The sequence below is a fragment of the Clavelina lepadiformis genome, chromosome 3 (genome assembly GCF_947623445.1).
Source record: "Clavelina lepadiformis chromosome 3, kaClaLepa1.1, whole genome shotgun sequence".
NCBI classification, from domain to species: Eukaryota; Metazoa; Chordata; class Ascidiacea; order Aplousobranchia; family Clavelinidae; genus Clavelina; species Clavelina lepadiformis.
The window spans coordinates 17,970,779-17,985,904 of record NC_135242.1 but is presented as its reverse complement, the minus strand read 5'-3'; the positions used below and the strand labels follow the sequence as shown (position 1 = coordinate 17,985,904).

At 37.4% G+C, this 15,126-nt stretch overlaps 1 protein-coding gene across 1 annotated transcript in view; it reads right to left on the bottom strand.

The window, feature by feature from the left end:
- Nucleotides 1-2,865: 2,865 nt before the first annotated feature.
- The window catches only part of LOC143448768 (dynein axonemal heavy chain 2-like), a 33,526-nt gene continuing 21,265 nt past the window's right edge, over nt 2,866-15,126 (bottom strand). The window contains exons 50-85 of the mRNA XM_076948628.1: nt 14,814-15,038; nt 14,530-14,634; nt 14,165-14,353; nt 13,871-14,087; nt 13,511-13,660; nt 13,188-13,355; nt 12,957-13,099; nt 12,416-12,573; nt 12,176-12,308; nt 11,800-11,939; nt 11,499-11,628; nt 11,208-11,405; nt 10,905-11,046; nt 10,700-10,806; nt 10,356-10,571; nt 10,155-10,245; nt 9,886-10,052; nt 9,584-9,732; nt 9,148-9,365; nt 8,553-8,764; nt 8,192-8,407; nt 7,719-7,918; nt 7,421-7,547; nt 6,934-7,120; nt 6,467-6,672; nt 6,217-6,317; nt 5,979-6,084; nt 5,787-5,897; nt 5,493-5,684; nt 5,124-5,308; nt 4,668-4,890; nt 4,438-4,551; nt 4,205-4,357; nt 3,910-4,086; nt 3,550-3,775; nt 2,866-3,379 (exon numbers count right to left, since the gene is read on the bottom strand). Of these exons, the coding sequence (XP_076804743.1) occupies nt 3,225-3,379; nt 3,550-3,775; nt 3,910-4,086; nt 4,205-4,357; nt 4,438-4,551; nt 4,668-4,890; nt 5,124-5,308; nt 5,493-5,684; nt 5,787-5,897; nt 5,979-6,084; nt 6,217-6,317; nt 6,467-6,672; nt 6,934-7,120; nt 7,421-7,547; nt 7,719-7,918; nt 8,192-8,407; nt 8,553-8,764; nt 9,148-9,365; nt 9,584-9,732; nt 9,886-10,052; nt 10,155-10,245; nt 10,356-10,571; nt 10,700-10,806; nt 10,905-11,046; nt 11,208-11,405; nt 11,499-11,628; nt 11,800-11,939; nt 12,176-12,308; nt 12,416-12,573; nt 12,957-13,099; nt 13,188-13,355; nt 13,511-13,660; nt 13,871-14,087; nt 14,165-14,353; nt 14,530-14,634; nt 14,814-15,038 (5,937 nt within the window). The 3' untranslated portion in view covers nt 2,866-3,224. The remainder of the gene's footprint in view (nt 3,380-3,549; nt 3,776-3,909; nt 4,087-4,204; nt 4,358-4,437; nt 4,552-4,667; nt 4,891-5,123; nt 5,309-5,492; nt 5,685-5,786; nt 5,898-5,978; nt 6,085-6,216; nt 6,318-6,466; nt 6,673-6,933; nt 7,121-7,420; nt 7,548-7,718; nt 7,919-8,191; nt 8,408-8,552; nt 8,765-9,147; nt 9,366-9,583; nt 9,733-9,885; nt 10,053-10,154; nt 10,246-10,355; nt 10,572-10,699; nt 10,807-10,904; nt 11,047-11,207; nt 11,406-11,498; nt 11,629-11,799; nt 11,940-12,175; nt 12,309-12,415; nt 12,574-12,956; nt 13,100-13,187; nt 13,356-13,510; nt 13,661-13,870; nt 14,088-14,164; nt 14,354-14,529; nt 14,635-14,813; nt 15,039-15,126) is intronic.

Here is a 15,126-nt window from a genome sequence, read left to right as displayed (position 1 = left end):
CGCCAACAACGAGATAACTCGTGGTTGGAATTTTGGCCAACATAGCTAAACCAGCACGAGTTATCTCTTGTTTATCGTCTTACCACTCAAGTTAAAACCACAAATTTTCTTGTCTTTTCACACAAAAGGAAGCTGTGGCCTGGACATCTGGACTGCATTTTTTGGCCTTTTACCACAAGATCTTGGGTGTGCACTCACAGGCTGTCAGATGCGAGTTTTTATGCTTTAGCAAGCCTTTGTCAAAAAACACTTTTAAATTATTGCTATTTAGTTTTCAGCCCAAAGCGAATGGAAACCTTTCCTTTAATATTCTCAGCTTGTAGCTGTTTCTCGAATAAGATGCTTGGTACTAACTTAAAACTGTTTTTAACCCAATTTTTTTTCTTTTGGAAATCAAAATCTTGTCCTCTTCTTCACTATCCGCCTGCCATGCGTTGCTAAGACAAAGCAATTTTTTTAAATGCATATGACGTAGGAGTACAACATTTTGCCCGGAGACAAAACATTTGCAAATATCTTTTGATTGCCTCAACCAATTTTTGCTTGACAAGATGAAAAACTTTGTTCTACTGAAATCTGTTGCACCAATTTTGGGGTGAAAGAGTGAAAATTTTTTGCAATTTCTTCAGCCTAATTGTTTTGGCAAAAACTTTCCTTTTGGGAAGGTACTGCCTCAAAAGGAAGTTTTTGCCGTTTTGATCTAGTCTTCTAGACCAGGGCTTCTTAAACTTTTTTATTCTTCGATCCAATTTTTGAAAAAATATTTTATGTGACCCCTTGATGGGTAGCCTAGCCTACATGTTAATAATATTAAAACAATAAACTTCCATCAAAAATCTCAGGTGTTATTTTTATCTATAGCGAAATCATACAAATATACATGATACACAAAAGTAACTGTGGAGTAATGAAACAACCACATAATGGAAACAGTAAAACGAATCAAAAATTAACAAAACAAAATTTAATTTACAAAAGTTGAATTTCTTTCAATATTCAATATTTTGCAGTCTGAGGTGTGTAGGCCTAGAATCAAATGCCCATTGTACAGGTGTCCACGGAAGCAGCTGGTGTGCACTGCGACTCGTGGCTGCCCGGCGTTTGTGCAGGCAAGGTGCTGTGGTCCTATACGATAGAAATCAGGGAAAAAATAATTATTTCCCGTTTTTTCAGGAGATATTGGTTTTAAACAAGTTTTATTTTGCAGTATAAACTGGAGCAAAAGTTAGCGTCTCCTTTTTTAAGAGACACCGGCTTGCCCAGGTGTGCAATGCCGTAAAATATCTCGGGTGTGCTCTTGCCATACTCTGCAATCTGTAGGTCTGGGTACAGGGGGAACATACCGGTACATTCATTTGGTTGTGTAGCGGTACTTCTGCACTAGGCCTAGACCTGCTGCGTCACCTGCACACCTAATGTTTTAAAACAATTATTATCTTATGATTAAAGCCGTCATTACTGGCAGAAAACGATGAAGCAGAAGAATTGTATCGTCGTATCGGTAATCCTATCAAATGAAACATTGCGTACCAAAAAATTTAATGTATTTTAGGTAGCCTAGTCTAAAATTGAAAATATGACACATTTAAAATTCAAATTTACGCATTCGCAGTTTCTTGTACTGGCTAGGTTATGCAAATATGTAAGAAATGAAACAAGGAAACAAAATCTGCAATCAAAAGTCAAAACAGTTTCCAGTTTTCCAGTGGTTCTTTCCAGTTGCCGTTTTGCGCCAAAACCAAAAGAAAAGCACTGACGATAAAGTCAGCACTTTATTTTAGAGGTTAAAACCTATTTACGACTTTTTTCTTGTTGTTGAAATTGTTCACTAATTGAGGCATTTATCATAGTTGTTGTTAGTTATTCTATTTATTACTTGGCGTAACTTACATAGTCTAACCAACGATATAAAGTTCTTTATATCGTTGGTCTAACCTACCCAAAGCCCGAGCCAGGGTAAAATATTTACATTTAAAATTTAATTAAAAATATTGCTAAATGTAGTTTAGCACTAAAACCGTTTTGTGCCAAAATTCCGGGAAATTTATGAGTGCAAGTGACTGATTTTCTTCAATGTATCTACGGCCTAGCTCTAGCTACCGGAGTAAGACTTTCAATTCATGTACTCTTTTATATGACCAATAAATTTTTCTAGATAAGAAATATGTGCAAAACGGCCAAAAGTGTCTTCCTTTGGGACTCTGGCATTTTCATACAGGATATGTTTACTGTTTAGGCTAAATACAATTGAATGCATCGGGTTTATAAGTTTCTAATAAACCTATTATTTAATAAGTCACAGGTAACAGCAATGTGTAACCATAGACGGTGTAACGCTTAATATCGTTGAGACATGCAATGTTCGACACCCTGTCAGCTAAATAGCGGCAGGACACCACGTTTATTTGTCGAAAAAGTCATTGTATTTTTCTCTATTTCACAGTTAGCATTTTGAGTCAGTCGGACAGGGAGGCATACAGACGTTCTTTTGAGACGTCTCTCGGGTCAAAGTAATGCGCTTCGGCACATGTTATTTGCCAATAAAATAAAACCAAGTTAGCCGCAGCTGTGGACCAGGAACAGGTCTACGACGTATACATAACGTAATGTATTTTGTTGCGCTATAGACAAACCACACTGCAGTCGTCTTGCAATTGCATAAATGTAATGCCTGTGCGCACTAAGACTAATATATTTACTAGACCCACAGCTGGAATATGTTGTACATGTTTGTTAGAACATGGTAGGGGTAACAGGGTAAAAATTGCTTTTTGCTACTGTGACCGCTATCGAACACAAGCGTAGGCCTATAAGTTGTGAAAAATCTACGTAATCTCGTCCAGGTTGAAAGCTGAAGCGACCAAAGAATAACAAAGAAATGTATATTAACAACAAGCTAACTACAAAATTTTACATAGGCCTACATGTTTTGAATATATCGTGGAAAAAATAAAATTGATAAAAAATATAAAATAAAAATCAATAAAAAACTATACAGAATTTGAATTTAGAAAATGTTTCGAAAAGCAATACAAAACCTCAAATTAACAATATATTTAGACTTACTAAAGCATTTTCAGCAGAAAACAATCCTGTTCTCTATTTTCGATGTTCACAAAAACAAGGCAATAAAAAATTCAAAACTATAAAATTACCGAAAAATCTCTTCAAAATTGTTATAAAACAAAAACATTGCTACAGAAAAACAAAACATAAAATAGACTTCAATGGTCCAGAGACATGAGCAATGCAGTGCCTCTCTTCACCCAGTGATCAGATGTGTTTGCTCCAGCCTTGAGATCAACTGAAACTACGTAGGAAGGACGACCGCTGCCGCCGGCACGATTCGGGAAATAATAGCAAGGGCAGCTGAACATTCCTAATAAAATAAATGAACGTCAAAATAACATAGTTTTACGGCGAAACATGTCACACAAAAAAAACTTGGGACATTGAACAACTATATTGACAAAAAAGTGATTTTTAACTGCAGATAACATCAAACCAAGCTTGAATACAAGACAGTACAAAATTACCAAACCCGCTTACCCTTGCCAGATTTCTTTTTTGCCTCGCTAGGTTTGAAATGAATGGTAGGTATCGGACATGTGAGTTGCATTGGACTTGCTTCAATCAAATGTGAATTTTTCCTGTCATATCCTGCACCCTCAAGGAAGAGACCTTTGACCCAAACTCCATCCTTGGGAGGTGCTGTGATGTGGTTATCCTCAACCATCGAGACAATGAATTCCCAGGATAGCGAATCAACTGAAACCTATGGAGAAATTTCATCATGAAAGAATGTTTATCTTGATATTAATTTGATAACATCTTATAAGTCAAAGAGCACTAGAGCATTTAAAGCACACTTAATTTAAATGAAGGCCTACTCAATTTAAATGAACGCACCGCATTCGCTCTTGCAGAAGTCTGCAGCACGGCCGTGAGGAATCCCGTAGGGAAGGTAAAACCTGACATCCAGAAAATGGTCGGTGGATGAGCAGTCTGAGCCCACTTGGCGAATTGTTCCACGCGAAGAACAAGATCTCTTGTCCAAGCCCCGAGTGGCTTCAGTGACGGATAAGTCTAATAAATTTGTAACCATACTTAAAAAAACCTTGCAACTACAATTCGCTTTGGCTTGTCAACCCAAGTACCACTGTGATGTATTGACTAACGGCAAACAAAGCCTTTATTTACTCACCCGTTCCCACATAGAAGGCACGCGACCTTCAAATATGCACTGGAATGTTTCTTCCAAGTCGGCCGACATCAGCACCAGACCTTGAATTCCTTTCTCGAGATCAACCAGGGAAGTTCGCATAATTCTGAGCAGATTGTTGTAACGCTCGATTTCCTGAAAGAATGTGCAGTTGTTCAATTCTTTACAACGGCGTGATGCAAGTCGAAACAAAGGCCTTCAAACTGAAAACTTACTTGTAGAAGCACGACATTTAACGGATTGGGATCATCGGATAAAATCTTGGCAGTTCCTTCGTAGTCAATCAACTCCGGTATTGTCCTAAGCACGTTGGCCGCCAAATCCAAAACCTTAATTTAGTGCAATTACACAAACATTAAAATAATAATTTAAGCAATTACAATATAAAAGATCAGGCATAGACTATCAGTGCTTCCAAAATAGATGTTTCAAAGCTCAAATTTACCTTTTCTTCCTGACTGACACCAGTTTTCGTTGCAATCTTTGGTTGCAGCGACAATAATGTTTCAAAAAGCATTCTTGCTTCTGTTATCTGAGACGCAATATCCGCGTTCGGGTGTTGGCCGAAAGCTTCCGGGTTGTCAACATTAGGTAGCATGCTGATGTACTCCTTGTAAGTGGTCAGTGGTCCGTCTCTTGGAATATAGTAGGTGTCCATCGTAGAAAGTCTGCACAAAAATACAAAAAAAGTTAAAGTTTTTGTTTCTAATGCAGAGAGTGCACCCTGCGAAAAATATATCAACAAAATTAGTATGAATATTAAAGGTTCGTATTAAGAAGTGCACGGTCTTGTAACGTCGAAATTCACAAAGCTTGCGAGGTGCAAACACAAGAAGAAGACGGAAACCTTGTAAAAAAAGCATTTCTAACATCCAGAGGGATACAAGAATTTAAAACATACTTGTAAAAGGTGGTGGAAACCGCATCACTGCAGAATGTGGTGTTGATGTAGCTGTGAAGCAAGCGACGGTCAAAGTCATCTGTCACGTGACCACCATAATTAACTCCAGCGATTAAATACTTGAGGGCGTCCCATGGAGTTTCGTCATATTCGTCCAGGTAAATGGATAGTAAGTTTTCCGAAACCTTCATATAAAATGTTGCAATCGTTATTTAACATAGAGCGAGTACCCTTGGTTAATCTCCTTTTTACAGACTAAATCTGTGCAAGTTTGTTCAAGTACAATTTTGCATAAGTTTTATAAAAACATTTCTTACGTTCAGAACATAAAAAATTAATTAAAACTACTTCCTTCTGAATTAGATTTACCTCGAAATCGGAGTCATTGAATCCGTAAATGATATTCCATCCGAGCATGAGGAACTTCTTTCGTTCAATGAGAAGAGAATGGAAAAAGCAGAGAGCGAACAGAAGCTTCTTGTACTTGGACGGCTTCGTACAACGCTCGAATTGCTGCTCCGTCACTTGGTTATAAAGACGTTTCATGTTCGCTTTCAGACCCTACGCACAAAAAGATGTTACCTGTCATATCATTTACGGCCCACTGCCTTTACCTCGCTTGTGTTTGTTCATGACATCTTTTATCAGTTACGATCGCAATACCTTGGGTGGTTCGGTGGTCATTTTGATGCCGACTTGAAGGATTGAGATTGGAAAGTCTGGATGCGGAGAAGAGCTTAACCACAAGCGGAAGTCCTGGTGTGGCTCCTCAATCTACAATATGAAACACTTTGAGTTTTGAGTTGATGCACTGAAAACAAGATCGTTGGTCAACTTTTGCGATTTGCTCGTTACCTGAAGCTGCTCCACAAGTTTGTCGAGCTGGGGCATCCAGCTGAGTGAAAGGTGACAGTTTGCAAGGAAGACCCAGTTTCCCTCCTTAACCCCTTCTTTTATCATTCTGTCCATGAAAAAATATAACTTTCCTATTATTCAGTTACAACAAAACAAATAAGCAGTGACATATAAGAAGTAAACAAGTAAGTTACAAGTAGCACATGCAGTTTATCAAAAAGATGAAAAGCAACGCAACCTTGTAGCAATAGGAGCTTGTCCCTGACCAAGAGATAAGGCGTGGAATCTATGAGCCATGGAGCATTGTTCGGCCAAAGATAAGAGCTGGGATGTAGGATCCTGCATAAAAAAACATAGATTTAGTAGAACGAAGTTTTCAAATATACTTCAAATAACGAAAGGTATAGTTATAGTGCGTTCGTTTGTGATATTATTTCAAAACTGGAAATCTTTCAAATACTTTTTACCCTAATCATCAAAATACTCACCACCCCGGGAGAGAGAACAAATATAAGCGGGGACCTGGTAGTGCTGTCATCCACCACCTGCTTCATATCTAACACGGGAGGTTCAACAAATTTCGAGCCGAGATTGTTAACGATGAAGCTTGTTGCACAAAACGACACACGGTCCGATCTGAGCGAGCGTATTATCACCATCTTCTGCAGCTCATTACAAGAATTATCCCATTCGCCTAAATAAAACAACTTCTCTTAAAATTGTTCAAGTACAATTTGACAAGTACCGACAAGCAAATAAAAATTTGGCAAATTTACTCTAAAATAACTGATTCTCATGGAAAAGAGTCAGTTCTTGATCAGGCCACCAACAATCAAACCACGGTATGGTCTTGTGCAAACATTTAGCTAAAAAATAGCTCTTGGATCAAATTATAAGAGCGGCAAACCAAACAACATCGTACACAATTAACACAACCGATGTATCCTTCACATACCAGGCAAGGGAGCATTCTCTGGTTCGGGGCTGGTGAACCACAAGTTCCAGTCACGTGGGTATTGTTCAAACGACGTCATAATGCCATGGAAGTTGGTCAGTTTGTCCAGCTCGGTGATGTTGTCCCAGCAAGAATCAGCAAGCCACTGCGGGCAAGGGTTGTCCATCTGTCCCTCACGGTCAAGCACCTGGACAGGATTGATATCAATCGGTCAAAAAACTACAAATCATGATATAAACGGGGTAAAATATTCATTTTAGTAAAAGATGGAAAAGCAATACTACGCAAGTTAAGCAAATTATCTCTTATATTTTAAAACTGGTTAGCATACCTTTGCAATGTTTCTTAACTATAGTTACCTTATACTTGCATTATTCGTTATAATCTATAGAGCTTAGTCAACACAGCCATAAGCTAATCTTAATGTCATCAATTGCAAGCAACAGAAATTTAATAAAAAAGCGATGACAATATAACCACAACCTACCACTCCGCCTCTGAGGAAGAAGTTATATTCGTCCATGTTTATCTTTGAGGCAGCTTCGAGAATCTTTGCGCACATCTGGAAGCTGAATAACATCTTGTGCTTCTCGAATAATCCTCGGCAGGTATATCTGCGTAAAAATGGAAACATGAAACCTGTGCTACAGAGCTCGACAGAGAATCATGTAACAACCAGGTGAAATAACGGCTAAAAAATCCTAATTATTGCAATGTGTATTGCTACGTTTGTAGGTAGCTAAACTTCATAGCATAACTTGCTCTAGATAACAGATTCAGCTAACCTGTATACAGCATAGGTGTGGTATTCATTCAAGTGGATGATGCGATCCTCCAACTTTGGACTTTTTTGGCTTTTGTCAATCGATTGATTGAAGAGATCGATGAAGGAATCGAGCGAAAACTGGTACATCGGGTCAATCCTGCCCATATCGTTCAGCACAAAAAACAAGATGGACGCACGTTGGGCGCACGGACGATAGCCCTACGTAAAAGAATACTCTGTTGAACACATTTGCAACGTTAAACAGAATTTTTAACCATATTTACAACTTATTAAAATAAATCACATGCGCTATTGAATTTCATAACTTAACAACTGCTACTGTATTATTATTAGAAGCAACAGCTACAAAAATTAACTTATTAACAAAAGAAAAATTTGACTAAGCTAAACTAATTTAAAGTTACAACTTAGAAAATGCGTTAAAACTGCATTAAAAATAAGCTACATTGACTAGGTTGAAAGGTATCAGACCTCTCTTGCAGCATCGATTTTGATTTCAGTTTGAACAGAAACTTGTAACTGCTCCTGCACTTCCGCAGAGATGACCTTGGAAGAATGAAGCGTATTGACAAGCTGTTCGTCATCCAGGAGAGAACCCTGAGCTTCATTGAGCAATCGAAGGATCTCATCTTCAAGCTCTTGAAGTTTGTTTTTTCCAGAGGCGATGTTGATCACCAAAGTATCTTTCTGTAGAGAAAAAATCAAGTGGTTGCAAGAGAAGCTTACAATAAATGCAAGAAGTTAACAAATTAGTACATTAGATTAAGAGTGTAAAAATATTAACTGAAAGATGAGTTTTTTACAATTTTATTCAAAGTCTAACTAGATTCACCTGTTCTTCAAGTTCTGGACGTTCTTTTCTGACAACAGTTCCAAGAAGTTGTGCTTCCAAGCCTTGTTCCTTTACAGCAAAGTTGACGATGCTAGTTTTTGTGGAGATTTCAGGCGGATAGTGTGGGTTGGAAAGCTTTGTAGTGATGTAAAACTTGAACTCTGTGTTGTACTCGACTTCTTTATCGCCGAGCTTGATAAGCATACGACCGCCTAAAATTAGAACACAATTGCAGTCATTATTTGTGTATCTAAACAAAGACAATTAATCGATTTAAAACTTTTGCAGTTTATCAGCATTTTAACTACATTAGAGTGGCAACAGCGGCTGATGCTCCAATCAAATCTGAAAGCAATATCCTGTTGCATTACTTTGCAAAGTTAAGTGAGTGTGAGTTAAATCAAACAAAATTTAGTTTGACAAGTTTTAAATTTTCAAGGGTATTATTCTGCGTATAAAATTGTTTTGACAATTTGTTAAGAGTAAAATAAAGTACTTTGTTTTGTGTAAACGTTTATTTTCAAAGTATGAACTCAACAATGGCTTATTTTCATCACTGTAAGATTTGCCTGTAAAAGGCAGCAGTTTCACTTACCGACTTTCGTGATAGCTTTATTTAAGATGGGGGCCAGGGACGGATCAAGCTCTTCTTGAACGTTCTGGAGAAGAACAGGACTTCCAAACTGAACAGAGTTCTCCAGTGTGCGGAGATAGTCATGCTGCTGAAGATCAATAAGTTTCAAACCTCGCTTGCCCTCCATGTTCTTTATCCACTTTATCGCTTGTCCCTGTGGATCGACCATGAGTGGCCACCTTTAAAACAAAAAGAGCTTCAGTTATCTTATTGTGAATAAATAAAAAAATATAAATGTTTATTGTAAATAAAAAAAATAGAATGTTACTCGTTTATGTTTTTTATATGATTAAACACCAAAGCAACCTTTCCAAATTGTAAGCAGAAAATTAAATCATGTCAAGGCTCATATTGAACAGAAAATACTTGTACGCAATCGTCAAAAAGATTAACATACCTGTTTCCTCTATTTACTATGACACCATTTTCAGTGGAGAAAGCATCTGATGGCAGACCCTGCATATTCCATTCTCGAGTTTGTGTTGGTTTCGAAAGAAACTCGGCAAAGGTAAAGTTTGGAGAGCATGGAACATGCAAATCGTGTACCTAAAACGTTTTTTTAAGTCAGAGAAATTAATCCTATAAAAAATGCACAAAAAGGTTCAACAACAAGTAAATTGATGAAAAGCTGTAGCTGTGAGCTTGTGTAAACAAACACAAACAAGTTTAAACCCCTTTATACCAGTCTCAACGTCTTACCTGCTTTAGCCATATTTTTTCGACCATCTCATCTCTGTAGTTGGATAGGAAGGGTCCCATATAAGAGAGGAAGGCGGACGCAACGAGACAGTCACCAACAAGATATCCCATCGACTCCTCCAGATTTTCTGCGGATGCTTCCCATCTTATCTTCTCTCCGGCAAGACCTATTGACAACAATATCCTGAAATAACTCGAACTCATGAGCATTTTACCTACTTGAACCTTCAACTTAAATGTATAACGTAAAAATACTTAATGACACGTACCAGCCACAAGTTTGCCAGCTCTGGCCAATTTCAATTCTGTTTCTTCGGCTTTTTTTCTGAGTTCTTCTTTTTGCGCTAGTCTTTCTTCATACTGAAGCAACATTCTATTATAACAACTACTCTGCTGATACCACACAGCCGTATTTCGACAAAAAGTAATATAGAATATGATTGATTAGATATCTGATGGCGATAACTTACTTGCTTCTTTAGATTTTCCATTTTTTCTGTAACCTCCGCCAGTTTTCGTTGAGCTTCGGCAAGTGATGCTTGCTTCTCTTTCAGTTGCTCCATAGCAGCATCCAAACGCTGCCTCTTTGGCTCCACAACTCGATAGATGCGCCCAAAGAGTTCCATAGCTCTTACCCACATACAAAGAGACTTGGCAGCTGTTGATACTCTTCCGACGTTATCGGGCTAAATAGGTTGTACAATGTACAGTGAATATATAGGAAAATAATTGAAGATTTTTCAGCATGTCAGAATACACCACTGATATATTCTAAAGACGATCAGTCAGAGGTAGGCGAATTTGCATAACATACCATAAACTCGGAATGGGCACAGTACTGCTGGCCAATTTTCTTCAACACACGATCAGACATGTTCTCTTTGTCAAAATTGACGAGCTGTTTGATGAAGTTTTGATCGCCTACAAGGAAAGGCAAGGTGTGGTAAAATTGACATATCTATGAAAGCTATAGTTGTTAGAAAGAATCTACAATCGAACACAAAAGCAATATCGCATACCAAGTTGTCTTTTAGCTTCAGCCCAGGTGGGTTCGCTACCCCTTAGTATCATCACAGCTTGCAATACCATCTCTACCAGCGCTGGAGGTCGACCATAAGACTTAATTTCCGTGATATCCTTCTTGTTCAAGGCCTCCAATGCCTAAAAACAAAAAAATAACTGGTAAGTTGGAAAGTTAGTTCTATACAGTACTACACACTCTTTCACAAACCAGGTTGCTGTGTTTTAGTTAATAAAGTTGTTTTATGTTCTTGTGCTACAAAATAGTTTCAGAAGATTAAGCCTATAAGGTGTGTTGGTACCTTAGTCGCTTCTTCCAGGGCTGGAATGGCTTCATCAAGATCTCTTTGTGCATTATCTGCCATCTGCTTGCACTTTACTTCCTCGCCAGCAATCCTTTCGCTATAAGCGGCGACTGCTTTCTGTTGTTCATCAGCTTCACGCTTTTGTTGGACAATAACAACGAGATATTCTTCGCACTGCTTTTGGAACTGGGCGACCTGTTAAACGTGTGATTATAAGTAACAAGAATTACTGGTGGTTTAGTTACAAAATTTAAACGTTTTTGCAACAAGTTCTCAAACGAAAGCGACCTTTGTCTTTGCTTCTTCCAACTCTATGGACATAGCTTCCACTTTTGATCTTGTATCATCAATTTTGAACAAACCATTTCGAAGCTTGGAAACCTGATCGCCCAATTCCTTCCTTTTTTCGTGCAAAAGTCTGCAAAGTAATCCACAACAATATTATGATAAGTTATTAAATTGTTTTTCAACAGCACACCTGTAAAAGAAACGTTATTGTTATTTTAGAAAAAATATACAGCAATTTACAAAAGATTATGAACAGTAAAACCAGGGTACAGAGAATTAAACCATGAGAAATTAAACCCACTTTTTGTATCCAGACACAAGTTCAAGGTAGTTGGTTGGAGTAACGTAATTATGACGTTTCAATTCAAACAGAAGTTTCTCGGAATAAGAGACAACAGATCGATGCATTGTAACAAAGATTTGGGCCACGTTCTTATTCATCTGGATCACAAAGAGAAGAAGTTGAAAGAAAAATATTTTCTCCTTACTACGATTAGCAGGGAAAATGCAGTACCATAAACCAAACTTCAAACATTTACAACAAAGCACTCAAGAAAAATTAGGAATTTGATTTAAAACAGGTCAGATCATTGTAAAATCGATAAAGATTGATAAACTTCAAAGCTTACACACTTTTGAATAAAATGTATTCTGCTAATATTTCTATCAAAACTCACATCCTCCACTTCACCAAGGTCCAAACCTTCCAGGTATTTCTCAGCCACTTCAAGCAAAGCGTCGTGAGGCCATTCAGTGAACAAGTCGATGGTAGTGCAATTGACAAACGCTGGATACTGACGAACTCGATTTCTATTGTGATAATATTCAAAGTAAAATGGCTTGTTTGATGTTTACCTTTTGCAAAAGTTGAATTGGTAGAAAGTTGATGATTGATGGTATTCTTCTCTACATCCTACCTGAAAGCATCTCCAACAGGACTCATGCAAAGTGCGACATGAAGATTGTTTCTTACACGATCAATTAGAAATCTGAACATCGCTTGAGGAGTTTCAGCGATGGCCTCCTTCTTAGCATCTTCCTCAAGGGCTGTGCGAACTTCTTCAAATTCTTCAGGCTAATTTGAAAAAGATTCCTACATTACTCCAGGTGAAACAGCTTTAAGATATTGGTTTATTGCAGAGGAGTATTTTGATTGTTTCAGTAGGGATCATTTATAAGCATGTTAGTCAGAACACACTCAAAATGAACACGAGCAGCAAAACGATAGGATGTATAGTTATTTATTAAATTTTTTGATCGCTGTTATAGCTGTTATTAATGTGTTTCTGCCACCATTTTGGCCCTTTCGTAGTGCGTAGGAGTAATAACTTCAAGTTTGCTTCAAAGTCTGAGAACTCTCGTAACTATTGCTTTGCTTATCTGAATATTTGATTGTATTTAAATCAATTATTTTCTTGATTAGCTAGCTATCAATGGCAGTAAACTTTTAATACAAACCTTGTACAAGTTAGGAACTTCACCGCTGCTGAGAATGTTGTTGATATCTTCCAAAAATATTTCTTCCACCACTTGGGTGTCGGTGAAGAGAAAAACTGTGGGCTTGTTTTCAACACCGGCTTGGAAGTAAAGACGCTTCAGATCTAGCGCAGTTACAAAACTCAGAATTTAAAATTTTGGCATTAACCACTGAAAATAAAAACACAAATATGCAATAACGATTGATCTTACCGTCTCTGAATTCTGTTTTCCTATAATGGCGAGAAACTTCTATTTGGAAAGTTGTATATTCACACACGTATGCAGCTAGCCTTGTCAAACTCTGTCGACCAGATCCTCCAATACCAATGAGCAATGTATTTCCACGAGGTTGTCGAATTACACGAATGATGCGAGCCACTGTAGGTGGTGATTAATGATGAAAATATAAAGCAACATGAAACAAATGCAACAAAAAGATAAGAGAAAAGATTAAAAAGAAACATAAAAACAACAGAATACTTTTTTAAGTATTTCAGGTAGTTATGAAAAAGTTAACCATCAGAAAGTCCCACCGTGTTCAATAGCATCTTTAAAGAGAACTAAATCCATGCTGACTACGCCGGGAGTCATATTATAATCTTCAAGTTGATCTTCCATGAACTTTTTCAGAGGACCAAAGTCAGTGAGATCCTCATATACAAAGTTAGGGTTAAGGAAATCACCTACAAAAGATCGAAAAGTGTTAAATTATATCGCAAAATGTGATCAGTATGCAATTAGCATATCACTTGAAATTAGCACTGGTTTTAGTCGAGTTCATGACACTATTATTCTACTTGAAACTAACTAAATACTTTCATGTAGCATAGTAGGTATAACTAAGTGTTCTAACTGGGTTTTTTCTTTGGTTAATACTTAATCTGGAACCATACCAAACACAGGTGGCTGTTTATTCGGGCAAAGGTTGTGATAAGTTTGATCAAACAAAGAGCCCAATCGATCGCTCAACATTCCTATGAAGGTTTCATGATCTTTTGCATCCACTAAACGATCGGAAAAAACACGAAAGCATTCGTGGATCCACAGTCGAGTCATACTTTGCTTAGTGTCATGGAAATCCTTGTGTGCTCTAAGTAAACCTTGGAAAACCTGGTGAAAATATGTCACACTGGATTATATTGCAATCGAAAAAAAAAGACAGGTAGAAACAAAAATCAACAACGAACCTTTGAGATGTCTCTCAGGTTGAAAAGATAATGGATCTTGGCTGGTGTAGGTAGGAATTTTTCTACAACTAGCCGGTACAAGTCGATGGTAGCTTGGGTTATTGTGTCACCAATGGGTTTGACATCCTCTTCAAAATCTTGTAGCTTTTGATTGATCATTGTTCCAAATATTCGTTTAATTTGTGTTTCCTTAAAACAATAATAGGTTGCACTACATGCCAAAATAGTGGTTCATAACAACACAACTAAGGTAATAAACAATATTCAAATACTAGCAGATCATCTTACTCAAATATAAAACGAAAAGATGCAATGGATGATATCGTGATTCAGTATAATAAAATAATAAAAGACAGCATACTTACACTGGGAAAGGTCATGTTTACTAAGTTGAATCTTGTCAGCAAATGTTGTGATATAACTTGTCTTCCGCCACCGGGTGGACCCATATCACACAACAGAAACATATCCTGCAATGACATGTTCACGATTACCAAGCCAAATGTTTCTAATACAATGACATCAAATCAATGTTGGCAGAAATTTAAATTATGATTAATTAGAATTTTTAATGTAGCTCATTTCCTTGGGGTTACATAACACTACTCTCACAAACACTGAGTAAGAAAATTACGGTATTACCACATACCTTGATGTGTTTCGTGATTTGTTTAAGACGATCATACCAAAAGCCATAGTCAATCCACTGTCGGATTAGTTCAAGAGGTGGCTGACTTCCAAATGTGTCTTTTGCTGGCATGTTAAAGTCATCCATGAAGGTGATCATTTTCTTGCTGCCAAGTGGAACATATACACCCTTTGTTCTCTTTTCAACTCTGCTTTCAATGATGTCTTGGACATTGTTGGATGAGGTCTAATCGGGGAAAAAACATGAAGCATATGTAAAGAATATATCAAAAATAGTGGAAAGCTTGCTTTAAAAGTACATCAGGCTATGCAAG